The 21,637-nt window shown below is 46.7% G+C and overlaps 1 protein-coding gene across 1 annotated transcript in view; it reads right to left on the reverse strand.

The window, feature by feature from the left end:
• The window catches only part of IGSF11 (immunoglobulin superfamily member 11), a 187,756-nt gene extending 182,046 nt beyond the window's left edge, over positions 1-5,710 (reverse strand). Inside the window, exon 1 of the mRNA XM_081197981.1 lies at positions 5,547-5,710. Within this exon, the coding sequence (XP_081054107.1) occupies positions 5,547-5,616 (70 nt within the window). The 5' untranslated portion in view covers positions 5,617-5,710. The remainder of the gene's footprint in view (positions 1-5,546) is intronic.
• Between the last annotated feature and the right edge of the window lie 15,927 nt (positions 5,711-21,637).

Here is a 21,637-nt window from a genome sequence, read left to right on the forward strand (position 1 = left end):
GAGCGGAGCAGGTAAAAGCCAACGCCTGGTTGCCACAATTGGGGCACTGCAGCCAGGCCAAAGAGCAGTGAAAGTGCCCGTGCCAGAAGCTCCTCGACCTGCTCTAGTGATTGAAGTGTCGCTAGAGCTGCAGAATGGGCACCCCCTAAAAATAAAGGCGCTATTGGACTCAGGCAGCTCCTGCAATTTTATGAGCAAGGAGTTTGCTGCTGAACACCAGATACAGACCATCCCTTTAAGCAACCCACTGCAGGTGACCACGATTGATGGCAGGGAGTTGTTGGGAGGAGGAGTCCGCTTGCAGACTGTCCCAATGATAATGAGGGTGGCAAGGCACACAGAACTGATAGCGTTTAATGTGGCCACCCTGGGAGGCGCTCCCATTATTTTGGGAATGAGCTGGCTAGCTCTACATGATCCGCTGGTTGGCTGGCATCAAAGAGTGGTGTCCTTTGGTTCAGCACATTGCCTAGAACACTGCAAAGGGGAGAAGGGTTCAGTAGGGGCCCAAGCCACCCTAGCAGGGACTGAAGTAATGGGGAAGGTGAAGGTACCACCACAGTATGCAGATCTCAGCGACGTGTTCAGTGAGAAGGAAGCTGACCAACTACCACCTCATAGACCCTTTGATTGTCAGATCAATTTACTCCCTGGAGCACAGCTTCCCGTGGGCAAGTTGTATGCCATGTCAGACAGGGAAATGCAGGAGTTGCGAGGGTTCATTGACAAGAACCTGAAGAGAGGCTTCATCAGAGAGTCCAAAGCAGCAGGGGGGAGCCCAGTGTTCTTTGTGGACAAAAAAAATGCGGACAAGCCGAGACTTGTATGTGATTTTAGGCGGCTGAATGCAGTGACTGAACCGGTGGCGTTCCCTATGCCCAGAATTGATGATATTTTGACCATGGTGAGGAAGGGAAAGATTTTCACAAAGCTGGATCTAAGGGGGGCGTACAACCTGATACGCATAAGGAAAGGGGATGAATGGAAAACCACCATGTTTACCCCTTTGGGGGCGTTTGAATACCTCGTTATGCCATTTGGATTACAAGCAGGCTCCGCGTGTTTTCAATCTTTTATGAACCACGTGCTGGGCCCTTTGCTCTACAAGAATTGCGTTGCCTTTCTAGATGATGTGTTGGTGTATTCTGAGAATGAGGAGCAACATGTGAGAGACGTCAGAGAAGTGTTGAGCAGACTGCAAGCCAACAGGCTGTGGGTCAAACTGGAGAAGTGTCGGTTCCATACCAAGGAGGTGGAATTCCTGGGGTACCGCCTGTCAGACAAGGGATTGGCCATGGATCCCGGCAAGGTACAGGCAGTGCTGGAATGGAAAACACCCAAAACCAAGAAGGATGTGCAGAGGTTCCTAGGGTTTGGAAACTTTTATCGTAAGTTCATCCGCAACTTCGCCCATCTGACGGCGCCCATCACTGACTGTCTCAGCAGTAAGAAGAAGTTTGTATGGACGGCGGAGGCGGAGCGAGCGTTTGAGGAACTGAAAAGGGCCTTCGCCTCTGAAGAACAACTTCTGCATGTGGATTTACGAAAGAAGCTAAGGGTTGAAACAGACGCATCTGACAGAGCCATAGGGGCGGTGCTTCTTCTGCAGCCGGGGAAGGAGGAGTCGGAGTGGCGTCCGTGTGCCTTCTTCTCGCGGAAGCTGAACAAATCCGAGAGGAACTACACGGTGTACGACCGAGAACTGCTTGCTATTCATGAGGCGTTCCGGAGATGGAGGCATCTGCTAGTTGGTGCACAACATAAAGTGCAAGTGTGCACGGACCATAAAAATCTAGAGTACTGGAGAACGGCGCGAGTGCTCAACCAAAGGCAGTTGAGATGGGCCCAAGAGTTCTCCAAATTTAACTTTGAGATTTGTTATGTGCCAGGCCCAGAGAATGTTAGGGCGGACGCTCTCTCACGCAAACCTGAATATTTGGAGGGGGAGGGAGCACCCGAAGGAACCCATATCATTCCAGAGGACCGCTGGGTGTGTGGGGCGACTTTGGTGGGGCAAAGGGAATTGGTAGAGGGTACGGTGCAGGATGCATACGCCCAGGGGAAACTCAGGGATCTCAGAGGGGAGGAAGACAAACCCGGTGGTTTTGAGGAGAGAAATGGGGCATTGTATTATAAGGGAGCGTTATATATACCTGAAGGGGAATTGAGGGAGAAAGTACTCAAGCAGCTGCACGATAGCCCCACAGCAGGGCACTTTGGGCAACACAAAACCATGTGGCTGGTTACCAGGGAATTTTGGTGGCCCAAGGTCAGGGAAGATGTGCGGGAGTATGTGAGAGGGTGTGAACAATGCCAAAGAGCCAAGGGGGAGAGGCAGGCGCCGGCTGGTTTATTAGAACCACTGCCCACACCTGAGAGACCGTGGGAAGCAGTGGCAATAGATTTCATGACTGATCTGCCAAGGTCTAGAGGGAAAACAGCCATCATGGTTGTAGTAGACCTGTTAACTAAAATGGCCCACTTCATAGCCTGCTCACATGCGGTTACAGCAGAAGAAACCGCCAAATTGTTTGTAGAGAATGTGTTTAGGTTGCATGGCGCCCCCTTGAGGGTGGTTTCAGACCGAGGGAAACAATTTACTTCCAGGTTCTGGAGGAAGCTCATGAGCTTACTGCATGTAGAGGTTAATTTCTCGACGGCCCGTCATCCTGAAACCAACGGGCAGGCGGAAAGAGCAAATGGGGTTCTCCAACAATATTTGAGGTGTTATGTTAATGACAGAGAGAATGATTGGGTGGAGAAGCTGGCGTTGGCAGAATTTGCCTACAACAATGCAGAGAACGTGTCCACGGGGATGAGCCCCTTTTTGGCTAATCACGGGTGCCATCCCAGAGCCTTCCCAGGGGGGGAGGGGGAGAACTGGAGCGTTCCAGCTGCAGAACAGTTCGTGGAAGAAATGGAAGCGATCCATCGCCAGCTCCAACTCAACTTAAACAGGGCTAAGGAGGAATATAAGAGGCAAGCAGACAAAAACAGAAGGGAAGGTGAAAGCATCAGGGTGGGGGACCAGGTGTGGCTGTCAACCCAAGGGTTGCCATTCAAAGGAGGTTGTAAGAAATTAAGACCCAAAAGGCTGGGTCCGTTTGAAGTCATACAGCAGGTCAATCCAGTGGCTTTCAGGCTCCGGTTACCGAACCACATGAAGCTGCACCCAGTTTTTCACAGGTCGTTGCTGTCACCGTATAGAGGAGACAGTGAGGGGAGGGTCACTAGGGGACCAGCAATGGAGGAGAAGGAACACAGCTACCATGTAGCGGAGATCCTCGATTCCAGGTGGAAGGGAGATCAAGTAGAGTATTTGGTAATGTGGGAAGGGGAACCGGAGTCGGAAAACACCTGGGTTAGGGCAGAGGATGTCAATGACGAGGTTTTAATAGAGACTTTTCATCAGAGGTTCCCACGTAAACCTCAGCCTGTAGCGAGGTTCCGAAGGGAATACTTTGCCACCACCGACGAGGAAGAGGAGTTGGAGGGGTTCCCAGATTCTGAAGAGGAGGAGGATTCAGCTGGCCAGGACGACGATCGATGGAGAGAATTGTTCGAGACGTCAGAAGATGAGGAAGATTCGTTTCGGGGTTTTAGCCCTTCACCTCCCAGGGGGGAGGAATTGGGAGGGGGTGAGGGGGGCCCTGGAGGGGAAGTGGATGTCAGGGAACTGCCATCAGAGCATCAGGTGGTGGAGGGACTCAGGCAGGATGAAAGAGACTCAACTGCTGAAGCAGGGACCAGCAGGGGGAGGAGTGGGTCTCTGAGGGAATGCGAGCAGGAGGGAGGGCTCAGGGAGGCTTCCAGCGAGAACAGTGGGGAGGTATCGGAGTCTCCCATAGGGAGACCCATACCTCGCAGGAAACTGTCACGCCGTGAGTCCAGGAGACGCGTTTCCGTTAAGGAACTTCTTTGCTGGAAACGCTTCCGCAGGCAGCCACTGTCGGACTCTACTAGTGACTAGAGCAGACATGTCTGAGGAGCTCCGTCACACACGGAGGTTTGTGGGGGCGCACAAACTCTGAGGGAGCACGTTTTCACGCACAAGCAGCTAATCAAACCCTCACAGACATCTTAGTAAGGTATTCATGATTCACATTTCTGACCCCAATGACTTCAACTGTGTTAAAAAAAAATTAGAACAAATGGTCAGAGACACTGAATCTTTTCTACCTCATCAGAGTACAAGAATTGCTACCCATAATTAACAGACCAAAACTTATTTCTGTAAGTTATAAGACACTAGGACTGGAACATCCAAGTACTTACGGTTGAAACAGATTACACATAAATAGTTACTCTACTATTGTATAAAAACTGTTTCTGAATGTGTGTTTCAAAGACTATTTTGTTGTATTAAAACAGAAACAATTAGCATAAAAGCAGTAAATAATCTGGATAAACTATCAAATCAGAGCAAATGCAGGTATCCTGGGCTACAGTCTTATTTGGGAATAACCCCAAGTGAACTTAAATTCTGTAGCATGTTGGTTTGGGCTGCCTGAGAGGGCTTTATACACTTTTCAGTGCTCCTGTCCTTCTGAACAAGAAAGTTCTCCTAAAACAAACTTCCCCGCATGCTTTCAGAAGAACCAGTGTTCAAGTCAATACCTCGAAAATTAAAGGAACTTCACCACAGTGAAGTCCAGCATTAAGAAGGTAGCACTAAAAATGAAGTATCTGTAGTGTGACTAAGGCTGTGGGGAGCATTGCTTGGTTTTTAAAGATTACTGCATGCTCTATACAACTGGGAAAGTAGACCTCTGAATTATAACCCCCCCCTTTTTTAAAAAAAGAGACACAATAAAACTACGCTTTAATATTAAATACTGTTATTTTGACTGTGTGTGTTTCACAAAGAACACTATTTTGTACATAAACAACCAGCCCAACACGCTTCTTAAAACGAAACAGAAAACACACCCTATCCACGCCGGGTGGAAATAAGCTCTCAGCCAACCTTTATACCTCTGCATTACAAAAAGAGAGGAAGAGAAACATTACAGGAGAAAGTAACGGCTTTCCCAGCTCCTTATAATAAAATCACTTCTACAGCTACAGTCCCTTGAAAGGTCGCTGGATCAGAGCGGACTTTGTCCCTCTCTCTCTCTCTCTCTCTCTCTCACACACACACACACACACACACACACACACAAAACCCCCTTTTAAAATCCGTGTACATTATTCTCCCTTTCAACGCTCTGCAGAGGAGAAACAAGCAGGGCAAGGGGAGCGGTTCTGATTATTCTGCAAAAGCATCGAGGCGCTTAAGGCGGCACTGCTAAGGAGGACGAAACCCTCCTCGCACACTTACTCCTCACTCTCCGGGACTTTACAGCAACTTGCTTCGTTCAGCAAAATAAAAAAGCCGCCGTCCCCGAGAAGCGCCCGGCTCCTGGGCTGGGGCTCTGACGCCGCCGCTCCGCCCGACCCCCGCAGCACCAAAGTTGCGAGTTCGAATCCGGCGCAGGCAAAGGAGGAAGGAGCTTGCATGCTTTTCTCCCCCCCCCCGCCCGCCCCGTCTAGGTACCCCCGCTTACCTCTCAGAGACAGCAGCGCCGCCAAAGGGGCCACCCAAAGCCCCCAGCCCGACGAGCCCTTGCAAGTCATGCCGGGCGCGGGGAGAGCAGCTGGCGAGGGCACCTCGGTCAGCGGCCGACGGCGCTTCCTCGGCTGGCAGGCAGCTCGCCTAGCGGGCGCCCCCCGAGGGGCTCCAGGTGCCTCGCCGCTCCGCAGCCCGGCCAAGCGGAGCTCCGAGCCGGGGCGGCTCCCGCTGCAGCAGCGAGCCGCTCCGGCTCCTCCCGCTGCAGCAGCTGCCGCCGCCGCCTCCGCCGCTGTCCCGGGACCGCCCGCCCGCTCTCGCACCACCGCCTGCTCCCCGGGAGGCTCTGGCGCTCCGGAGCCCCGGCAGCCCGGGGACGCAGCCAGGCTCGCAGCCGGCCCGAGAGCGCAGCCTGGCGGCCCCGCCGAGCTCCTGCGGCGCCGGAGGACGACGACGACGAGGCGACGGCGGTGGTGGAGGAGGAGAAACGGCAGCGGCGGCAGCTTGCCTTTGGCCGCGCCACACGCACTCGCCGCCGCCCCCGCCAGCCTGGCTCGGGCTGCCCCGGGTGGGGCGGTGGGGAGGAGGAGGAGGAGGGGAAGCGCCCGGCCCGCTCGGCCTCAGGCGCCTGAGGGGGAACCGGCGAGCGACGCTCGTTTTCGCGCGCGCCAAAAAAAAAAAAAGGGCGGGCTTCTGGAGCCGCGCGCGGGCCGGAAAGTTTGGGTCCATCAACGTTCCTGGGGAGACTTACCAGCGGCTCAGGAAACGGGCTGAGGTGGGTTGGCGAAGGGGGGGAGGCAGACGCGCCACCTAAAATGGAAGAGGGCGGTGTGGTTTTTTTTCTTTTGACTCGCCTCCCTCTCCAGGGAACGGCCTCGCACGTGCGAGGGAAAACTGCTGAAGTTGGGGAACGAGGCTGCTTCGACCGACGGGGTGTTTTAGAGGGAAAGGAAAGGTGATCGGAACTGCGCCCCCAACACACACACACACGGGACCCTCGGCGACGGCGGAGCGCCGCTCGGGGATCACGTGCAGCGGCTGCCCGGAGTTGCACCTGCATTCTCCTCCCGGTGACATTGCAAAAAAAAGAGCCCGCCGGGGCATTGCTACGGCGGGGGGTGGGGTTGTGTGCGGAGCTCCTCTTGAGGGAGCTTTGGACTTACCGAAAGCAGTTTTAGATGTGTGGGGAAGGAGGGGGGCGAGTTCCGAGAGAGATCAAAGTGTGCATTTTAAAATAATAATAACTTTTTTAAAAAAATCACCCAAATCGGCCATTCGCATCTCTGCAGAGCGTTGCCTGAGCTGCACGGAACCCGGGCAGAAGAAATGCATTCATTCTCACTTCAGAGACATTCTTGCAGAAGGGCTTGGAGTCACTCGTGCTTCCACTACTCACAGCTCTGGGTAGTAGCCAAAGCCTCAGAATGGAGATTGCAAGGTTACAAGTCTGATTCCCGTATGGGACAGCTGCATATTTCTGCATTGCAGGGGGGTTGGACTAGAGTCACTGAGGGTTCCTTCAAACTCTACAATTCTATGGTTCTAGGTACTCTGGAGCTGAGTGCAAGCAAGACAGAAGTAAGGAAAGGTGGTGCTGGTGACAGTTTGGACATGTGATTTTGAAGGAGGAAAGTTTCTCCCTGCCACTCAACCTCATAGCAGAGCACTCCTAAGCATAGGAAACTGTCCATATAGCTCAGTACTGACTGGCAGCATCTGACTAGGGTTTCAGACAGGGAGTTTGTCCCAGCACAACCTGGAAATGCCAGGGATCATAGGCGCCGACTCCATGGGGCTTTAGGGGGCCCGAGCCCCCTCAAAAATTCGTTTGGGGGGGTTCCGCCCCCCCAATAATCTCCGGCGCCCCTCCAGCAGAGCGCCATCACCGCCCCTCCCCCAGCCCAAAATGCACAGGGTCGGGCTGCATGCCTCCTGCCCTCCCTCCCGAGCAAAAGCTCCAATCAATTTCCTTCGGAGCTGATTAATAGGCGCAGCACGCTCTCCCCTATTCACTCACGAGGAGGCGGCGCCACTTTATTTACATATTCATGAGCTTATTTATTATTCATGAGCTTTCCCGGGCGCCCCCCCCCAATATTTTTTATAAGTCCGCGTCCCTGCCAGGGATTAAACCTAAGACCTTTCCCTTTACTGAGCTGTAGCTCTTCCCCTGGAATTCGAGGTTCCAGCACAAGACAGGAGCACTTTTCTCCCATGAGAAAGATGAAAAAAATGCATGTTTGTTGTTTTATTTGTCCCATATGGGACACCTTGTGGTGATGTCCTCCACTCATCGCCTGGAGGCCACTATCAGGCTGCTCTTGAAAGCCCTTGGAAGCTTCAGCTTGGATCGTATTACATCATTGCTCCAGCATCTGCATTGGCTTCCCGTATACATTTTGAGCACAATTCAAAGTGCAGATTTATAAAGCTTTTTTGTGGCTGAGGCACAATATATCTTGACTCATCTCCCATGTTCTTTCTCAGCCCTGAAGATGAATCCAGGGTGTCCTCAGTTGACAACCTCCAATGCATTGGGTGCAGGCAGCAATGGAATGAAGACATGTGCTCTTTCTAGGTGGCTACACCATAATCTTAGGAATGCATAAGTGTTGGTGCATCCTTGAGAAGCAATAGTCCATCTTATACATCACAAATCCTAATGCCTCTGGGCTAATGGTGATGTCAAAAACCCACCAGAATAAAACAGAAGCACTGATACTATCGCTGAAGGAAAGTTGTGCAGGAGAAAATCAGTGGAGCTGGAAACTGCTTTAGTAGGCCTTTTGTTGTTGTGTATCTTCACAAAGATGTGCTGATTGCTATCAATAGCTGGCTTTCTTCATGACTTGGGGGCACCTCCAGGATTGTCAGGTTTTATTGTGCTTGAGGGATTCAAATGCCTACCAGAAAAGTTAAGTTTGCACAATTTAAGTGCTCTGTTACCTAGTGCAACAATTCCACTTTTAAAAGGAAATTGACTTTTTGTGGTTAGGAAATGCTTTGAAAAGTGTGGAATGAACAAATGGTTAAGGGGAAGATGTGTAAACACCCCACAAGCAAATCAGAACAAATGCAGGATGAATGTTGCCTAATCCTCTTTGAAGGCCATCTAGGTTGGTGGGCATCAGTGCCTTTTGTGGGAGCAAATTCCAAGTTTAACTAGGCGCTTCATGAATAAGTATTTTCTTTTGCCTGTCCTGAACCTTTTGCCTGTCCTGAACCAACATTCTGCTTCACTGGATATCCACAAGGGAGAAAAACCTTACCTACTTTCTCCAAACCATGTATAATTTTATACCCTTTTAAATGTTGCCTCTTATTCATCTTTTCCCTAAACTGAAAAGCCTTTCCACAATGCTGGATGATGGATTCAAGGGCATCCTGATCAAATTTGCAGATGACACCAAACTGGGAGGGGTGGCTAACACCCCAGAAGACAGGATCACACTTCAAAACGACCTTGACAGATTAGAGAACTGGGCCAAAACAAACAAGATGAACTTTAACAGGGAGAAATGTAAAGTATTGCACTTGGGCAAAAAAAATGAGCGGCACAAATACAAGATGGGTGACACCTGGCTTGAGAGCAGTACGTGAAAAGGATCTAGGAGTCTTGGTTGACCACAAACTTGACATGAGCCAACAGTGTGACGCAGCAGCTAAAAAAGCCAATGCAATTCTGGGCTGCATCAATAGGAGTATAGCATCTAGATCAAGGGAAGTAATAGTGCCACTGTATTCTGCTCTGGTCAGACCTCACCTGGAGTACTGTGTCCAGTTCTGGGCACCACAGTTCAAGAAGGACACTGACAAACTGGAACGTGTCCAGAGGAGGGCAACCAAAATGGTCAAAGGCCTGGAAACGATGCCTTATGAGGAACGGCTAAGGGAGCTGGGCATGTTTAGCCTGGAGAAGAGGAGGTTAAGGGGTGATATGATAGCCATGTTCAAATATATAAAAGGATGTCATATAGAGGAGGGAGAAAGGTTGTTTTCTGCTGCTCCAGAGAAGCGGACACGGAGCAATGGATCCAAACTACAAGAAAGAAGATTCCACCTAAACATTAGGAAGAACTTCCTGACAGTAAGAGCTGTTTGACAGTGGAATTTGCTGCCAAGGAGTGTAGTGGAGTCTCCTACTTTGGAGGTCTTTAAGCAGAGGCTTGACAACCATATGTCAGGAGTGCTCTGATGGTGTTTCCTGCTTGGCAGGGGGTTGGACTCGATGGCCCTTGTGGTCTATTCCGACTCTATGATTCTATGATTCTAAGACTACCTAGCACAAATGCTTCCCCCATACTTTCTCCCAATTTAGTGATCATTTATATGTAAATATCATAATACATAGAACATGGACAAATTGGTTGTGGGGGCGGAATTCCCAATTGATTGCTTTTATTTTAGCAGTCTGCAGGTAGATATTACAATGCATAGCAAGTTCAGGCAACATGAATTAAGTGCCCAGGAAACGTTATGCATCAAACGTTTCATTTCTCCAGAAGGACAAGATAGCTTCTGGGTCTGTGTAGATAAGAGCACCATACATTTCAGCAGAATGCATGCAGCTTCATCATTCAAATACCACTTTGTCTCTATGCTCTTGGTCTGCAGGATAAAGCTCTTGCACTCAAATAGTTGAGTACTGGATGCACACTGCCAGAATTTATTTTATCAACTTTCCGGGATATAAGGTCAGTTTGGATGAAAAATAAGCTATGAGGACTTCTTCCATTTTGCTAGCCAGGTAATTTCATGGTGGGATTCTGCCTTACAGGTAAATCCTATGCATTTTGATTTGGAGCTTATTACAAGTGTGCATCATACTGCAACCTCAAAAGGGAAAACCATGCTCTTGAGGACTGTGTGTGTGTAGAAAACATAGGGGGTGATCGAACATAACTAGTCCCCAGTCCACTTCCAAATTTATTTCTGTGCCAATCTGTTAATTTCCATGTACCCTGAATATTACGATTTCTTACAATTTCTGTGCAAGCTGTGTTTTCTATAACCACACAATGCTTGGAGACTTTCCTTGTAATTACAGTTTAAGCTTTCCTCGTCTTATTTCAGTTTACTGCCCTACTTGCCTCCTACCTTCCAGATTGTGGTCTTTTGCAGCCCCTTACTCTCTAGTCATAGTTCTCTAAGCTTTCAACTCAGAAGGTCTGAGGCAACTGGGGATCTGATTCATCTTGCATATTGGTGGGTCTTTCCACTCTACCTCTTAATCTCAGAACTGCATATTTATCTCTTTCTGAACTGAATATATTCCAAGAGTTTTCTAAGAGGTGGATGTATGTTGACTGGATCACTATCTTAAGCCATCTTATTTTTTATTTTTTATTCTGAGCTAGTTCTCTCCACCTCTGTTTCAACTTGGTGTCTCTCTGCCAGTTTTGTTTATTCTTCTCTGCCCAGAGTCCTACACTTTTAGCAGCTGAATAGCAGCCATGTAATACAAAGTCTGCACATGTGCATTTTTATGTAGGAAAAAGCTTCACTTTTTGAATTTGTTGTTCAGGAAAGTTTTTTATGTTTGATGTCATATTGTGCTTTAATTTGTTGGAAGCCACCGAGAGTGGCTGGGGGAACCCAGTCAGATGGGTGGCATATAAATAATAAATTATTGTTATTTAGTATTTCCATTATGCTGCTGTTAAAGTCACATCTTTCTACTTGCACAATATCTAGTTGAACAATTCTGATCGAAATGGCTTCCCATTATTGTTCAGTATTCGATTTTTAAAAAAATCAAAAATAATATAATAAAATGTAAAATTAAATAAATATAATAAAGAAATAAGTAAGTAGAAGGTGTATTAATTCCTCTCTCCCAACACAGTTCTCTGGGTAATGAGCAGATTATTTAAAACAAGGTTTAAAATACACATCTCTCTCTGTTGGTTAAAGCACAAACTTTATGCACACTTAATTGAATGTCGCTCATATTTCTTCTTTTTATTGTGTTTTTATGTACCATTGTATATATTGTTGGACACATTGTTATTTTCTATGAGTTTTCAACATACACACATTCTTTAAAATATAAATAAACAAAGGGATTGGTGTAGCTTTAAGTAAACATTTCAGGATAAGAGGAAAGGGCTGTAGCTTTGCATAGAGAAAAGATTGCATGTTGTATCTATCTGCAGGCCACAAAAGTAAAATGAATTTTCTTCTCTCTTGCCCACCTTCATTAAATTATTGTGAATGACTTAACTATGCTCTATGTATTATTATAACAAAGTGAGTGAAGCATTTGTGCTAGTTACTGTAAAATCAAATTTCTTGCATAGCAGGCAAAGACTGGATTCTTGGTTGTTACTATTGGTTGTTACTATTGTTCCTATAGGCATCTAGTAAGTCAAATACTTTTATTTGACTTACTAGATGCCTGCCATAAAAGTCTCCAAGTGACTTACAAAAAGGCTACAACCCAAAGGGCAAACATTTCAGTAAAACCCTTTTCAGTCAAACCATTTGAAAAACTCCACCCAGAAAAACACAAAAATAACAAAAGAAAACAAAAATCGGCAGCAAGATCATTTCACCATATCTGACAGGGTTCATCCCCCTTTTTTATTATCATTTTTCATCCCACTCTGCATCCATTTAAAGGCTCTGAGACTGTGTCACAAATAATAAGGCAGTCCCTGAGCTTAGGTTTACAATCTTAGTTGCAATGACCAACTGGAACAGAGTGATATTCATAGTTTAGAATGAATACCAAACGTTGACCAAGGAAGCTTAGCATTGCAGGTGTCTTTTGTGGCTCCTTTTTGTTAACAGAGTCACTGGATTTGAAAAGCCCACCTTCATCATTTTGTAGCCCTGTCTCTTTTTCTGCTCCTTTGGATGTGGCAGCCATTTTGTGTAATGCTGTACCCCCATTGGAGCAATTTTGTGACCGTCACCTATAGCACTTTATCAAAATTCCAAATGTGCCCAGTGGCCCCAAAAGGCTGGCAGCCCCTGGTCTAACCTCTGCATTGGGTTTGTGGAGGGAAATCAGGATGAGTGCTCAGTATAACAGATCCTCTAGCAAAGCCTTAAACCCAAGAGAAATGATGGTGAGTAACTCTGGCATAGTCTTCTTTCTGTGGGCCCAGTTTCCCTACAATGCCTGATGGTGATAGCTTCTTACTGAAATGGAGGATGTAAATCCTTGTATATAAAGAAAAGGAGATAGGTGATAAAACCCAAAGCAGAGACTTGGCAGCTGTAAATCTCTCTTTCATGTTTTTAATGAGAATGGGTGTGAGATAATGAAGCCTAGTGACTAATCGTGCTGGTGAGATTGTGCATCCATTCTATATTTAGCAAACACACAAGGTGAAAGATTCCATAATTATCACTTGCATTAGCCTTTCTAAGTATCTTGGTAAGTAAGAGTGTTTTAATGCCTGAGGAATTTTTTTGTTCTTTCTTGTTTTTGAGGTTTGTTTGTTTGCTGTATTGGTTGAAGGAAGACCCTTTCCAGGATTAGTGCCACCTTTTTCTGAAATGTTGTATAAAAACAAGCTAGAGATCCATCTGTTCCAGGAACTTTTACTTTATCAGGTGCCAAGGCCAGAATTGCCTTTTCTTCTATCTCCTAAACCAATATTGGGTTACCCACTGTCAGATCACAATTTATTAAAGGTGACAGTATTTGTGGTTTGATCAAAATCAGTTTCATCCTAGCGTCCTCCTGAGGTATAAAGTAAATGATAAAATTTACTGAACTGATCATTAATAACCTCAGTCTGCTGAAACCATGTTATCTCACAGTGCTATTGAAGAAATGAAGTTGGCAGCCTGCTTTGCTTTAATTCTATTTAGGGAGCATTATGGCAGAACATCAGAAATACATCTATTTAATTACCTCTGCATTCCCCCCCCCCCCGAACAAAATCTTTAGAAGACTTCACTCTGCTTAGCTGAGTCTGCTGTATGCAGAGATGTGCTTGTCCAGTAAACTGTGGAAGTCCCATCAATTATCATCCCAGGCACTTTATATCATGTTTATCTTGCCATAATTTACTGAAAAGGAGAGGTCTGCAGCCAAAGATGTGGCTGATTATTTCAAATCGCTATGTGAGTTTCAGCCATCTTTGCCCCTTCTGTTACTGGCCATTTTCATGCTTTCAGACTTCTCTTTTCCTCTAAAGGCTGAATATTTACAGTGATGTTTACTGTGTGAATACAGTTGAGGTGCATGCTCATTGTTATGTAAAGACCAGCCATAGGGAAGCCTGATCAGCCTCAGGACATCGTACATTGTACTGAGCGAGGGCTTTGGTCCATCTCAGTATTGTTTACACCAGTGGTGGCCAAACTTGGCCCTCCAGCTGTTCTGGGACTACAGTTCCTATCATCCCTGACCACTGTTCCCAAAACATCTGGAGGGCCAAGTGTGGCCACCAGTGGTCTACACTAACTGGCTGTGGCTCTCCAAGCTTTCAGACAAGGTTCTCCCCCTGTCCTATCTGCAGTTGCCAAGAACCAGCTGCATAGTTAGCCGCTTGGGAACCTGCAGTGGTGCATGTACCCTGAGCCCATGCCTGGGGGGCAAGGTGCTGTGGGATGGGACAGGGTGTGGCAGAATCCCAGTGCCCAAGCTACATTCCACTCCAGTGCCCTGCAGGCCTGCGTTGCTTTTCCAAGCAGGGAGCCTGCAGGGAGTCCGTTCCAGGCAGCAAGGAGTTTGCAACCACCCAAGCCACCGCGTCACTCCCAGGAAAGGCTCAGGCGCACAGCAGGTCCCGTGGTAAGTGCCACCCACACAGTGCAGTGCACACACGCACCAGCTACGCCTCTGCCAAGGACTGAACCATAGAATCAGAGACTTACAGAGTTGGAAGTGACCACGAGGGTCATTTACTCCAAGCCCTTGCAATGCAGAAATCCTTTTGCCCAACGTGGGACTCAAGCTCACAGCCCTGACACTGAGAGTCTCATGCTCCACCACCTGAGCTACCTGTTTTGCTGGAAGTTAATTCTTAATTAATTCTGGTGACAAAACAGCAGCTTCCTGTGCACCTGAGGGCAGCAGCCTAGCTTTGGGGGCTCTGTTCTCCAACACTGCATCACCTGCTGCTACCTGAGGCAGCTGCCTCACTGCCTAATGGTTGGGCCAGCCGTGTTGTGGTCCTTACAATTCACGCTGCTATTTGCCTCTGTTTGTGCTACTTCCAACCTCCCACTTCTTGGTTACCTCTGTTTCCCTTGCCTCACAATTTTCTCAAGACCTTCCAACCTCCCTTTATGCATTTGTATTTTATCTCCGTCATCCCTGAGGCCCTCTGCTAGTCCTGCACCTTCACAGGATCTGGCTGCCATCTAGAGGCCTGTCTCCTTGCTCGGCCTCCACTGTGGCAGTAGGGCAGCTCAGCCAAACCACTGTCAGAGGTTTCATTTTCATCACCACCTTCACACATCTCAAACTTCCCACCATTCAGAGTGCAAGAAGTGTTCCTTTCCGCCATGTCTGCAGGGACTAGAGGAGATCAACTGAAGCTTGCCAGGAGATAACTCTGAAACAAGGAACAGGGAAGCTTTTAAGAGCAAAAGTGACACTATTCAGAAAGCGGACCTCAATTTTGCACCTCTGTTTTTCTGAGAAGGGCTGAGATAGTTTTGCTCATAAATCTGAATGAGAATATAAAGTTATACTGAGGAAAACAAAGGATGTACACTTGCGTTTGGCGTCACAAGGGTATGCAGAGTGTTATTTTGTCTCTATGATAAGGCGCCTTTTTAGACAGTATTGCTAACCAGGGTGTACTGATCTTGCCTCCCCCTTTCCCTTACACTTTAAAATGTCGAGAAGCGAATGCCAGCACATAAAGCAACGGATTTATGTTTGCATTCCTTTATACTGCAAGTAATAATGGCTGTGCTGCTGGAAATATCTTGCTCATGGCAGGATTCAATCATTTCAGAGCCAGCAGGTGGAGATGCCTTGGCGCAAGACATGCACCATGCTTTTTTTGTTAGGGTACGTGAGATGCACCAGAGGCAAAGCGAATGTGGAAGATGCACGTCTGCCGAAGCTGAGAGCACAAGGACTTGGCAGAGGAATGAAGTAGGGATGAGGAAGAAGGCAAAGCAAAGCACCTCCCTCCCCCACCCCAGTAGAGGGAAAGAAAACACTGGTGATGCCAACTCACAATTACTTGGGCTTTGGGTTAACATTCCAGTAACCAAACACATATATACGGACCACCCCAGGCACAATCGCACCAGATGAAAAAGTGCCTGGTGCAAAAAAGGGCAACCTTACAGAGAAGGAAGAAATGAAGGCGGCTTTCAGATTAGTAGGGTGGTTGCCCTCATTCTACATCCCCACTGACATTTGAAGTCCCAACGGAGGTCCCAACTCCTCTCAGCGGGGAGTTCCTGCCCCATTTAATATCATTTCATCCCTGCAGGAGAATTAGGAAGCTGCCTTAGACAGAAGAAGAGAGTGGCCACAGTATTGCCTCTGAATGCCAATTACAGTACAGTGGATGCTCAGGTTGCGAACGTGATCCGTGCGGGATGCACGTTCGCAACCTACAGCGGCGCATCTGCGCATGCACGGGTTGCGATTCGGCGCTTCTGCACATGCGTGACCGCCGAAACCCGTTCTGGTACTTCCGGGTTTCGGCGGTCCGTAACCCAAAAAAATGCAACCTGAAGCATCTGTAACCCAAAGTATGACTGTACTGGGAATTACAAGTGGGGAGAGCACTATTTTGCTCAGGTCCTGCTTGCAGGCTTCCTATGGGCATTTGGTTGGCCACTGTGAGAACAGGATGCTGGAGCAGATGGGACTTTGGTCTGGCCCAGTGAAGCCCTCTCTATGCTATTACGGCCGCTGACCCATCTAATGCAGCACTGCATACAGTGAATCACAGTTGGCTTCCAGAAGCTGTGCATTCAGAAGGATTATGACCTCTTTCCCACTCTCTTCCCCCAAGCTTATAGTGAATGCGACATGAATGTCTCGTATCAAATGTAACTGATCTGTAGAAAAGACTTTACAACCTGAAAAAGAGAGACGACACACATGTAAACCAAGAAAACCTTTAATAAAAAATATTTTTTAAAAAAAAGAACAAGAAGCATTATCACCTCTGACCATGGAGGCACAACATAGCCATCATCATGGCTAGCAGCCCTTGAAAGCCTTGTCCTTCATGAGTTTATCCAGACCTCTTTTAAAGCCACCCAAGTTTGTGGCTATCAGTGTGTCCTGTGGGAGCCAGTTCCATTCATTCATTCATTCATTCATTCATTCATTCATTCAGTGTACCACCCTTCATCCATAGATCTTAGGGCAGCTCACAATGCAAAAATACAAAATAAAAACACAAAATACCTAATAAGAACAAATTCCCCCATGCGCACACACAAACCAATAAAGCCCACTCCCACCACCCACTCTCACAAATGCTCTGTACGAAGAAGTAGTTTTATTCATTTGTCGTGAATCTTCCATATCGTGAAATGGTATGTGAAACAGGCTTTGGAAGTTTGAGACTGTAGCAGTGTTTTCACCTACCCTGCCAAAACTGTATGAAAGTTCCCCAAAGGCCAAACTTGTCTCTGATGTAACTCCACTGAAATACTTGCATTTTATATACTGAACTCAGACTTAATTCAAAAGACTTAATAGAAGATAAACATTTCTGGCTGTGTTCAAAATCTTCCCAGAGGACTCCCTAAGCAGAATTGCCAGTGTTGGCTGTGAGATGGGAGAAGCTGTCCCTGAGATCGTGGTGAGTCTTCTTCCTCGTCTGAATTTATTACAATCCATCATGTAAATCGAAATGAACAAGGACCATTAATCCCGAGGTTATTTCTGACACTGTGTGGCCTGTTTTTTGTTTATTGACACCACCAGCCACATGCATTCTGTCCGAGACAATATAGTTCACTGTGTCTGCGCATTTGCTTATTCAATGTGATGGAAGATCCACTTTTTACATTTATATTTCATAGCCACAGGGCATATTTTTTTTGAGTGCTGTCATTCCTCACTGACATAAGAGAACATTTATGGAAAATTTAAGCAGAAATAATGACTTTGGTGCTATAACCTCATTTTTGACACCAGGATTAGCTCCCAAAGTGGCTAACAATAAAAACCCACACAAAGATGGAACAGAATTGCAATATCCTGGGTGGGGTGCAGGGGGAGTCTCGACTGGCTCCTTGCCATTGATGATGCAGACTGAATTCTGTGTTCTTTCCTCTTGGAGGAGGAGGCAGAAGGAGCTGCTGATACCAAAATAGCCTTTAACAGCAGTATGCAAGGCAGAAATTCAGCAGGTAATGCTTCCAGCATTGATGCATCAAAAAGGCTGAGAGATTACACTCTGGTGAATTTCTGTCACTCCTAGAGCTATTGAAAGCACAAAAACCATGGGCAGGTAAGGTGCAGCTAAGTAAAGAAGCCACCTTTTCTTCCTGACAGGGTTCTTAGAATTGTAGAGGGGACCCCAAAGGTCATCTAATCCAATCTCCTGCAATACAAAGTTGTGCACAGATGTGCACTGCGTCTTAAACAGATGCGCGAAAGGGATAAATGTAACAAGCATGACCTTTCCCAGTATGGAAATGCAATGACAGTTCCACTGGTTGAATTTCAGCCTGCGTAAGTGAGAAGCAGCCCATAGGGACCTTATTATAAGGGTGTGTAAAAAGTTGATGGGAGGGGATGACATGATGGAGATTTATTTTAAAAAATACAGTGGTACCTTGGGTTACATACGCTTCAGGTTACATACGCTTCAGGTTACAGACTCCACTAACCCAGAAATAGTACTGTGGGTTAAGAAATTTGCTTCAGGATGAGAACAGAAATTGCACGCCGGTGGCGCAGCAGCAGGAGGAGGCCCCATTAGCTAAAGTGGTGCTTCAGGTTAAGAACAGTTTCAGGTTAAGAACGGAGCTCCGGAATTAATTAAGTTCTTAACCCGAGGTACCACTGTATATACACAGCATGGACAGAGAGCACTGAGAAAATGTGTTTCTTCTTCTATGATAATACTAAGACCCAAGGATTGCCCAATGAATAAATAAATAAAATTAATGTATTACATTTATATCCCACCCTTTTCTCCAAAGAGTTCTCCCACTCCTCACATCAGCCCTGCAACTTGCTTTTAACTTTTCATGATTATACTGTGTGTTTGTTTGTTTCTGTGTTGTATACAGTGGTATATGAATATTGTTTATAAATAAAGAAGTGCATGCTCAATAAACAGCTTTTCTGTCTGAATGAGCCCCTATAGTTTATAGAGCCAGATCTAAATGTAGCATTACATTTTAAGGGAAGATAAGAATGTGTTTAGGTTTTGAAAGTTTACTAACTCAAGCCATGGTTAAATCATCCATTGATCTGCTTTTTTACTATTTTCTCTAAAATCTGTGATCCTTTAAAGTCAGGGGTGGCAAACCTATAACCATCCCATCCAGTTGTTGAGACTGCAATTCCCTTACCTTTCCCGCCCCGACCTGGCCACAGTGATCCATGTGACGGTCATCTCCAGGCTTGACTACTGTAATTCGCTCTACGCGGGGCTGCCCTTGAAGCTGTCCCAAAAACTCCAGCGGGTGCAGAATGCTGCAGCAAGGCTCCTCACGGGGTCTCTGCCATGGGAGCATATTCACCCAGTGCTTTTCAAGCTGCACTGGCTCCCGGTGGAGTACAGGGTCAGATTTAAGGTGCTGCTTTTGACCTTTAAAGCCCTTCACGGCCTAGGACCCTCGTACCTACGGGGCCGCCTCACCTGGTATGCCCCATGGAGAGCCTCAAGGTCCATAAATAACAACACCCTAGTGGTCCTGGGCCCTAAGGAAGTTAGATTGGCTTCAACCAGAGCCAGGGCCTTTTCAGCACTGGCCCCAACTTGGTGGAACGCTCTGTCTCATGAGACCAGGGCCCTGCAGGATCTGATTTCTTTCCGCAGGGCCTGTAAGACAGAGTTGTTCTGCCTGGCCTTTGGCTTGGAGCCAATTTGATTCCCTCCCTCTCTTTCTTTTTTCTTTTCCTTCTCCTCCTGTAATGAGGCTACATTTTAATATTTTAATGTTTCAATATTTTAATGCTGTATTTTAATTTTGTTTTTAAGTTGTAATCATTCAGCTTGTTTTTATTACTGCTTGTAAGCCGCTCTGAGCCTGGACTTGGCTGGGGAGGGTGGAGTATAAATAAAAATTATTATTATTATTATTATTATTATTATTATTATTATTATTATTATCACCCACAGCCAGCATGACCAATGGCCAGGAATGATGGGAGTTGCAGTCTGACAACATCTAGAAGATAACCAGGTTAGCCACCCCCGTTTCAATTGAATTTCTAACGGTGAAAGCTAGAACCTTACATTGAGCCATGCCATCTCCCTTGTGTGGCTCCAGTACACAGCTGCTCAAAATGCCTGAATGTGGCTTTTGAACGCCTCCTTTCAGAGTCCCTTGTGGTATATGTTTTGGTCTAACTGCACTGAGAATATTTTGGGGGGGGGAATCTCCAAATGCTCATTTGAATTTATCTCAGTTTAATTCATGAACTTCCCCAGGCTAGAGTCAGCCCCAGGGATTATCTTGGAGATCACATTCTGAACCATAGTAATTTCTTGCAGACATAAGGAGCAGAGGGATAAGATGCACTTTAGAGAAACAGAATAGATACCAATGGGATGGACAGATGTGATAAAGGGCAAGGCTGCAGTTAAAAAAGGAAAGTTGAGTAGAAGAAGGAATTTTCGGCGGTGGGTGCTGAACTGCTGTAATGGAGCCATCTTCCCTGAGACAGCACCCTCCAGATGTTTTTGACTATAACTCCAACAATTGTGCTGGCTGGTGGGAATTGTAGTCTGACACATCTGGAGGGCACTGGGGTTGGGGAAGAAAACAACATCATGGGAGTCAGAAAGGATGACAGGAAGGTAAGACCAAACAAACCCTATTAATATCTGCAGGTGTTTAATCGTTGTGCTTGTGGTGCAACATGCCTCTAATAATAATATTGGGAGTGACATACTAGCATAGGCTTTTTAATCTTTGTACACAGCTTAGAAAATTGTGGAATTGTGGGAAACCCGCATGTTTACCATTGGTTTAGCTCCAAATGTATCCAAAGTAGAGGGAGAGGATAAGTGTCCCATTTTGAGACCCAAAGGGGTGTATATGGATAACTCTCCCATACTCATCCAGGCCCAGCTTATCCTTTTTATCAAGCAAACTGCCTGGCTATTGATCCATAAGGCCATCAGATTCTCCACCACCACCAATAGCCAGGGAATTGCTGGCTCTTCACTAACTGTTCTGAATGGGAGAAACTGTTGGAGTAGGTGGCATACCTTCACCTGCCCCATTCATGGATGATGCAATCAAGCTCTGTGTGCAAAGGGCATTGCTGTGCCATCTGTCTCCACCTATGCTCAGCTTGTATTTGAAAATACGCTCAAATATCACAGAAATGCCATAAGCTTCCCCTGATTTCTCCTCCCAAAGGAAAACAAATAAAGGTAAGTGTTGCTGCTGGTTTTTGCAGCGGGATTTGCAGCATAATCCTGAAAGAACAAAACGCCGCAGCAGGGAGGCTAGTATCTACAACTAGTTCCAGCTTGATTGCAATATACTTCTGTGACTGTAGTGCATTCATGATCTCTGTTTGTCACCCATAGTCTTGTATGCAGGATACCTTTTTTAGAAAAGCTCGTTTCATATTTCATTCCCAGCTGCCCTCCAAATAGCCAATGAGTTGTCCTTTGTTTAAGCCCAGAAAAAGACACTGACACCAGAGGGATCCATTCTTGAATGCCACGCTGATGGCTTCTCCTTGACACAGACAACCCAGTGTTGTCATTCTCAGTGACACAATTGTCTGTGAGGTGGCCTACCCCAGATATTCTCACCCAATGACAGGAGGAGCAAAGGAAGAAACCAATCTTTAGCTGTTGCCTGGAAGTAGTGGATTATTACGCAAAGATGACATAACAAGCATTATAATAACTTAGGTTATTGTTGAGGAAATTGCTTTAGGGTTTATCCACACTTTTTGCACTGCTCTTTCCAGGAAGAGGTCCACATCCGAGCGTGTTTTGT

Source organism: Podarcis bocagei (genome assembly GCF_964188305.1).
Source record: "Podarcis bocagei genome assembly, chromosome: 6".
Taxonomy (NCBI): domain Eukaryota; kingdom Metazoa; phylum Chordata; class Lepidosauria; order Squamata; family Lacertidae; genus Podarcis; species Podarcis bocagei.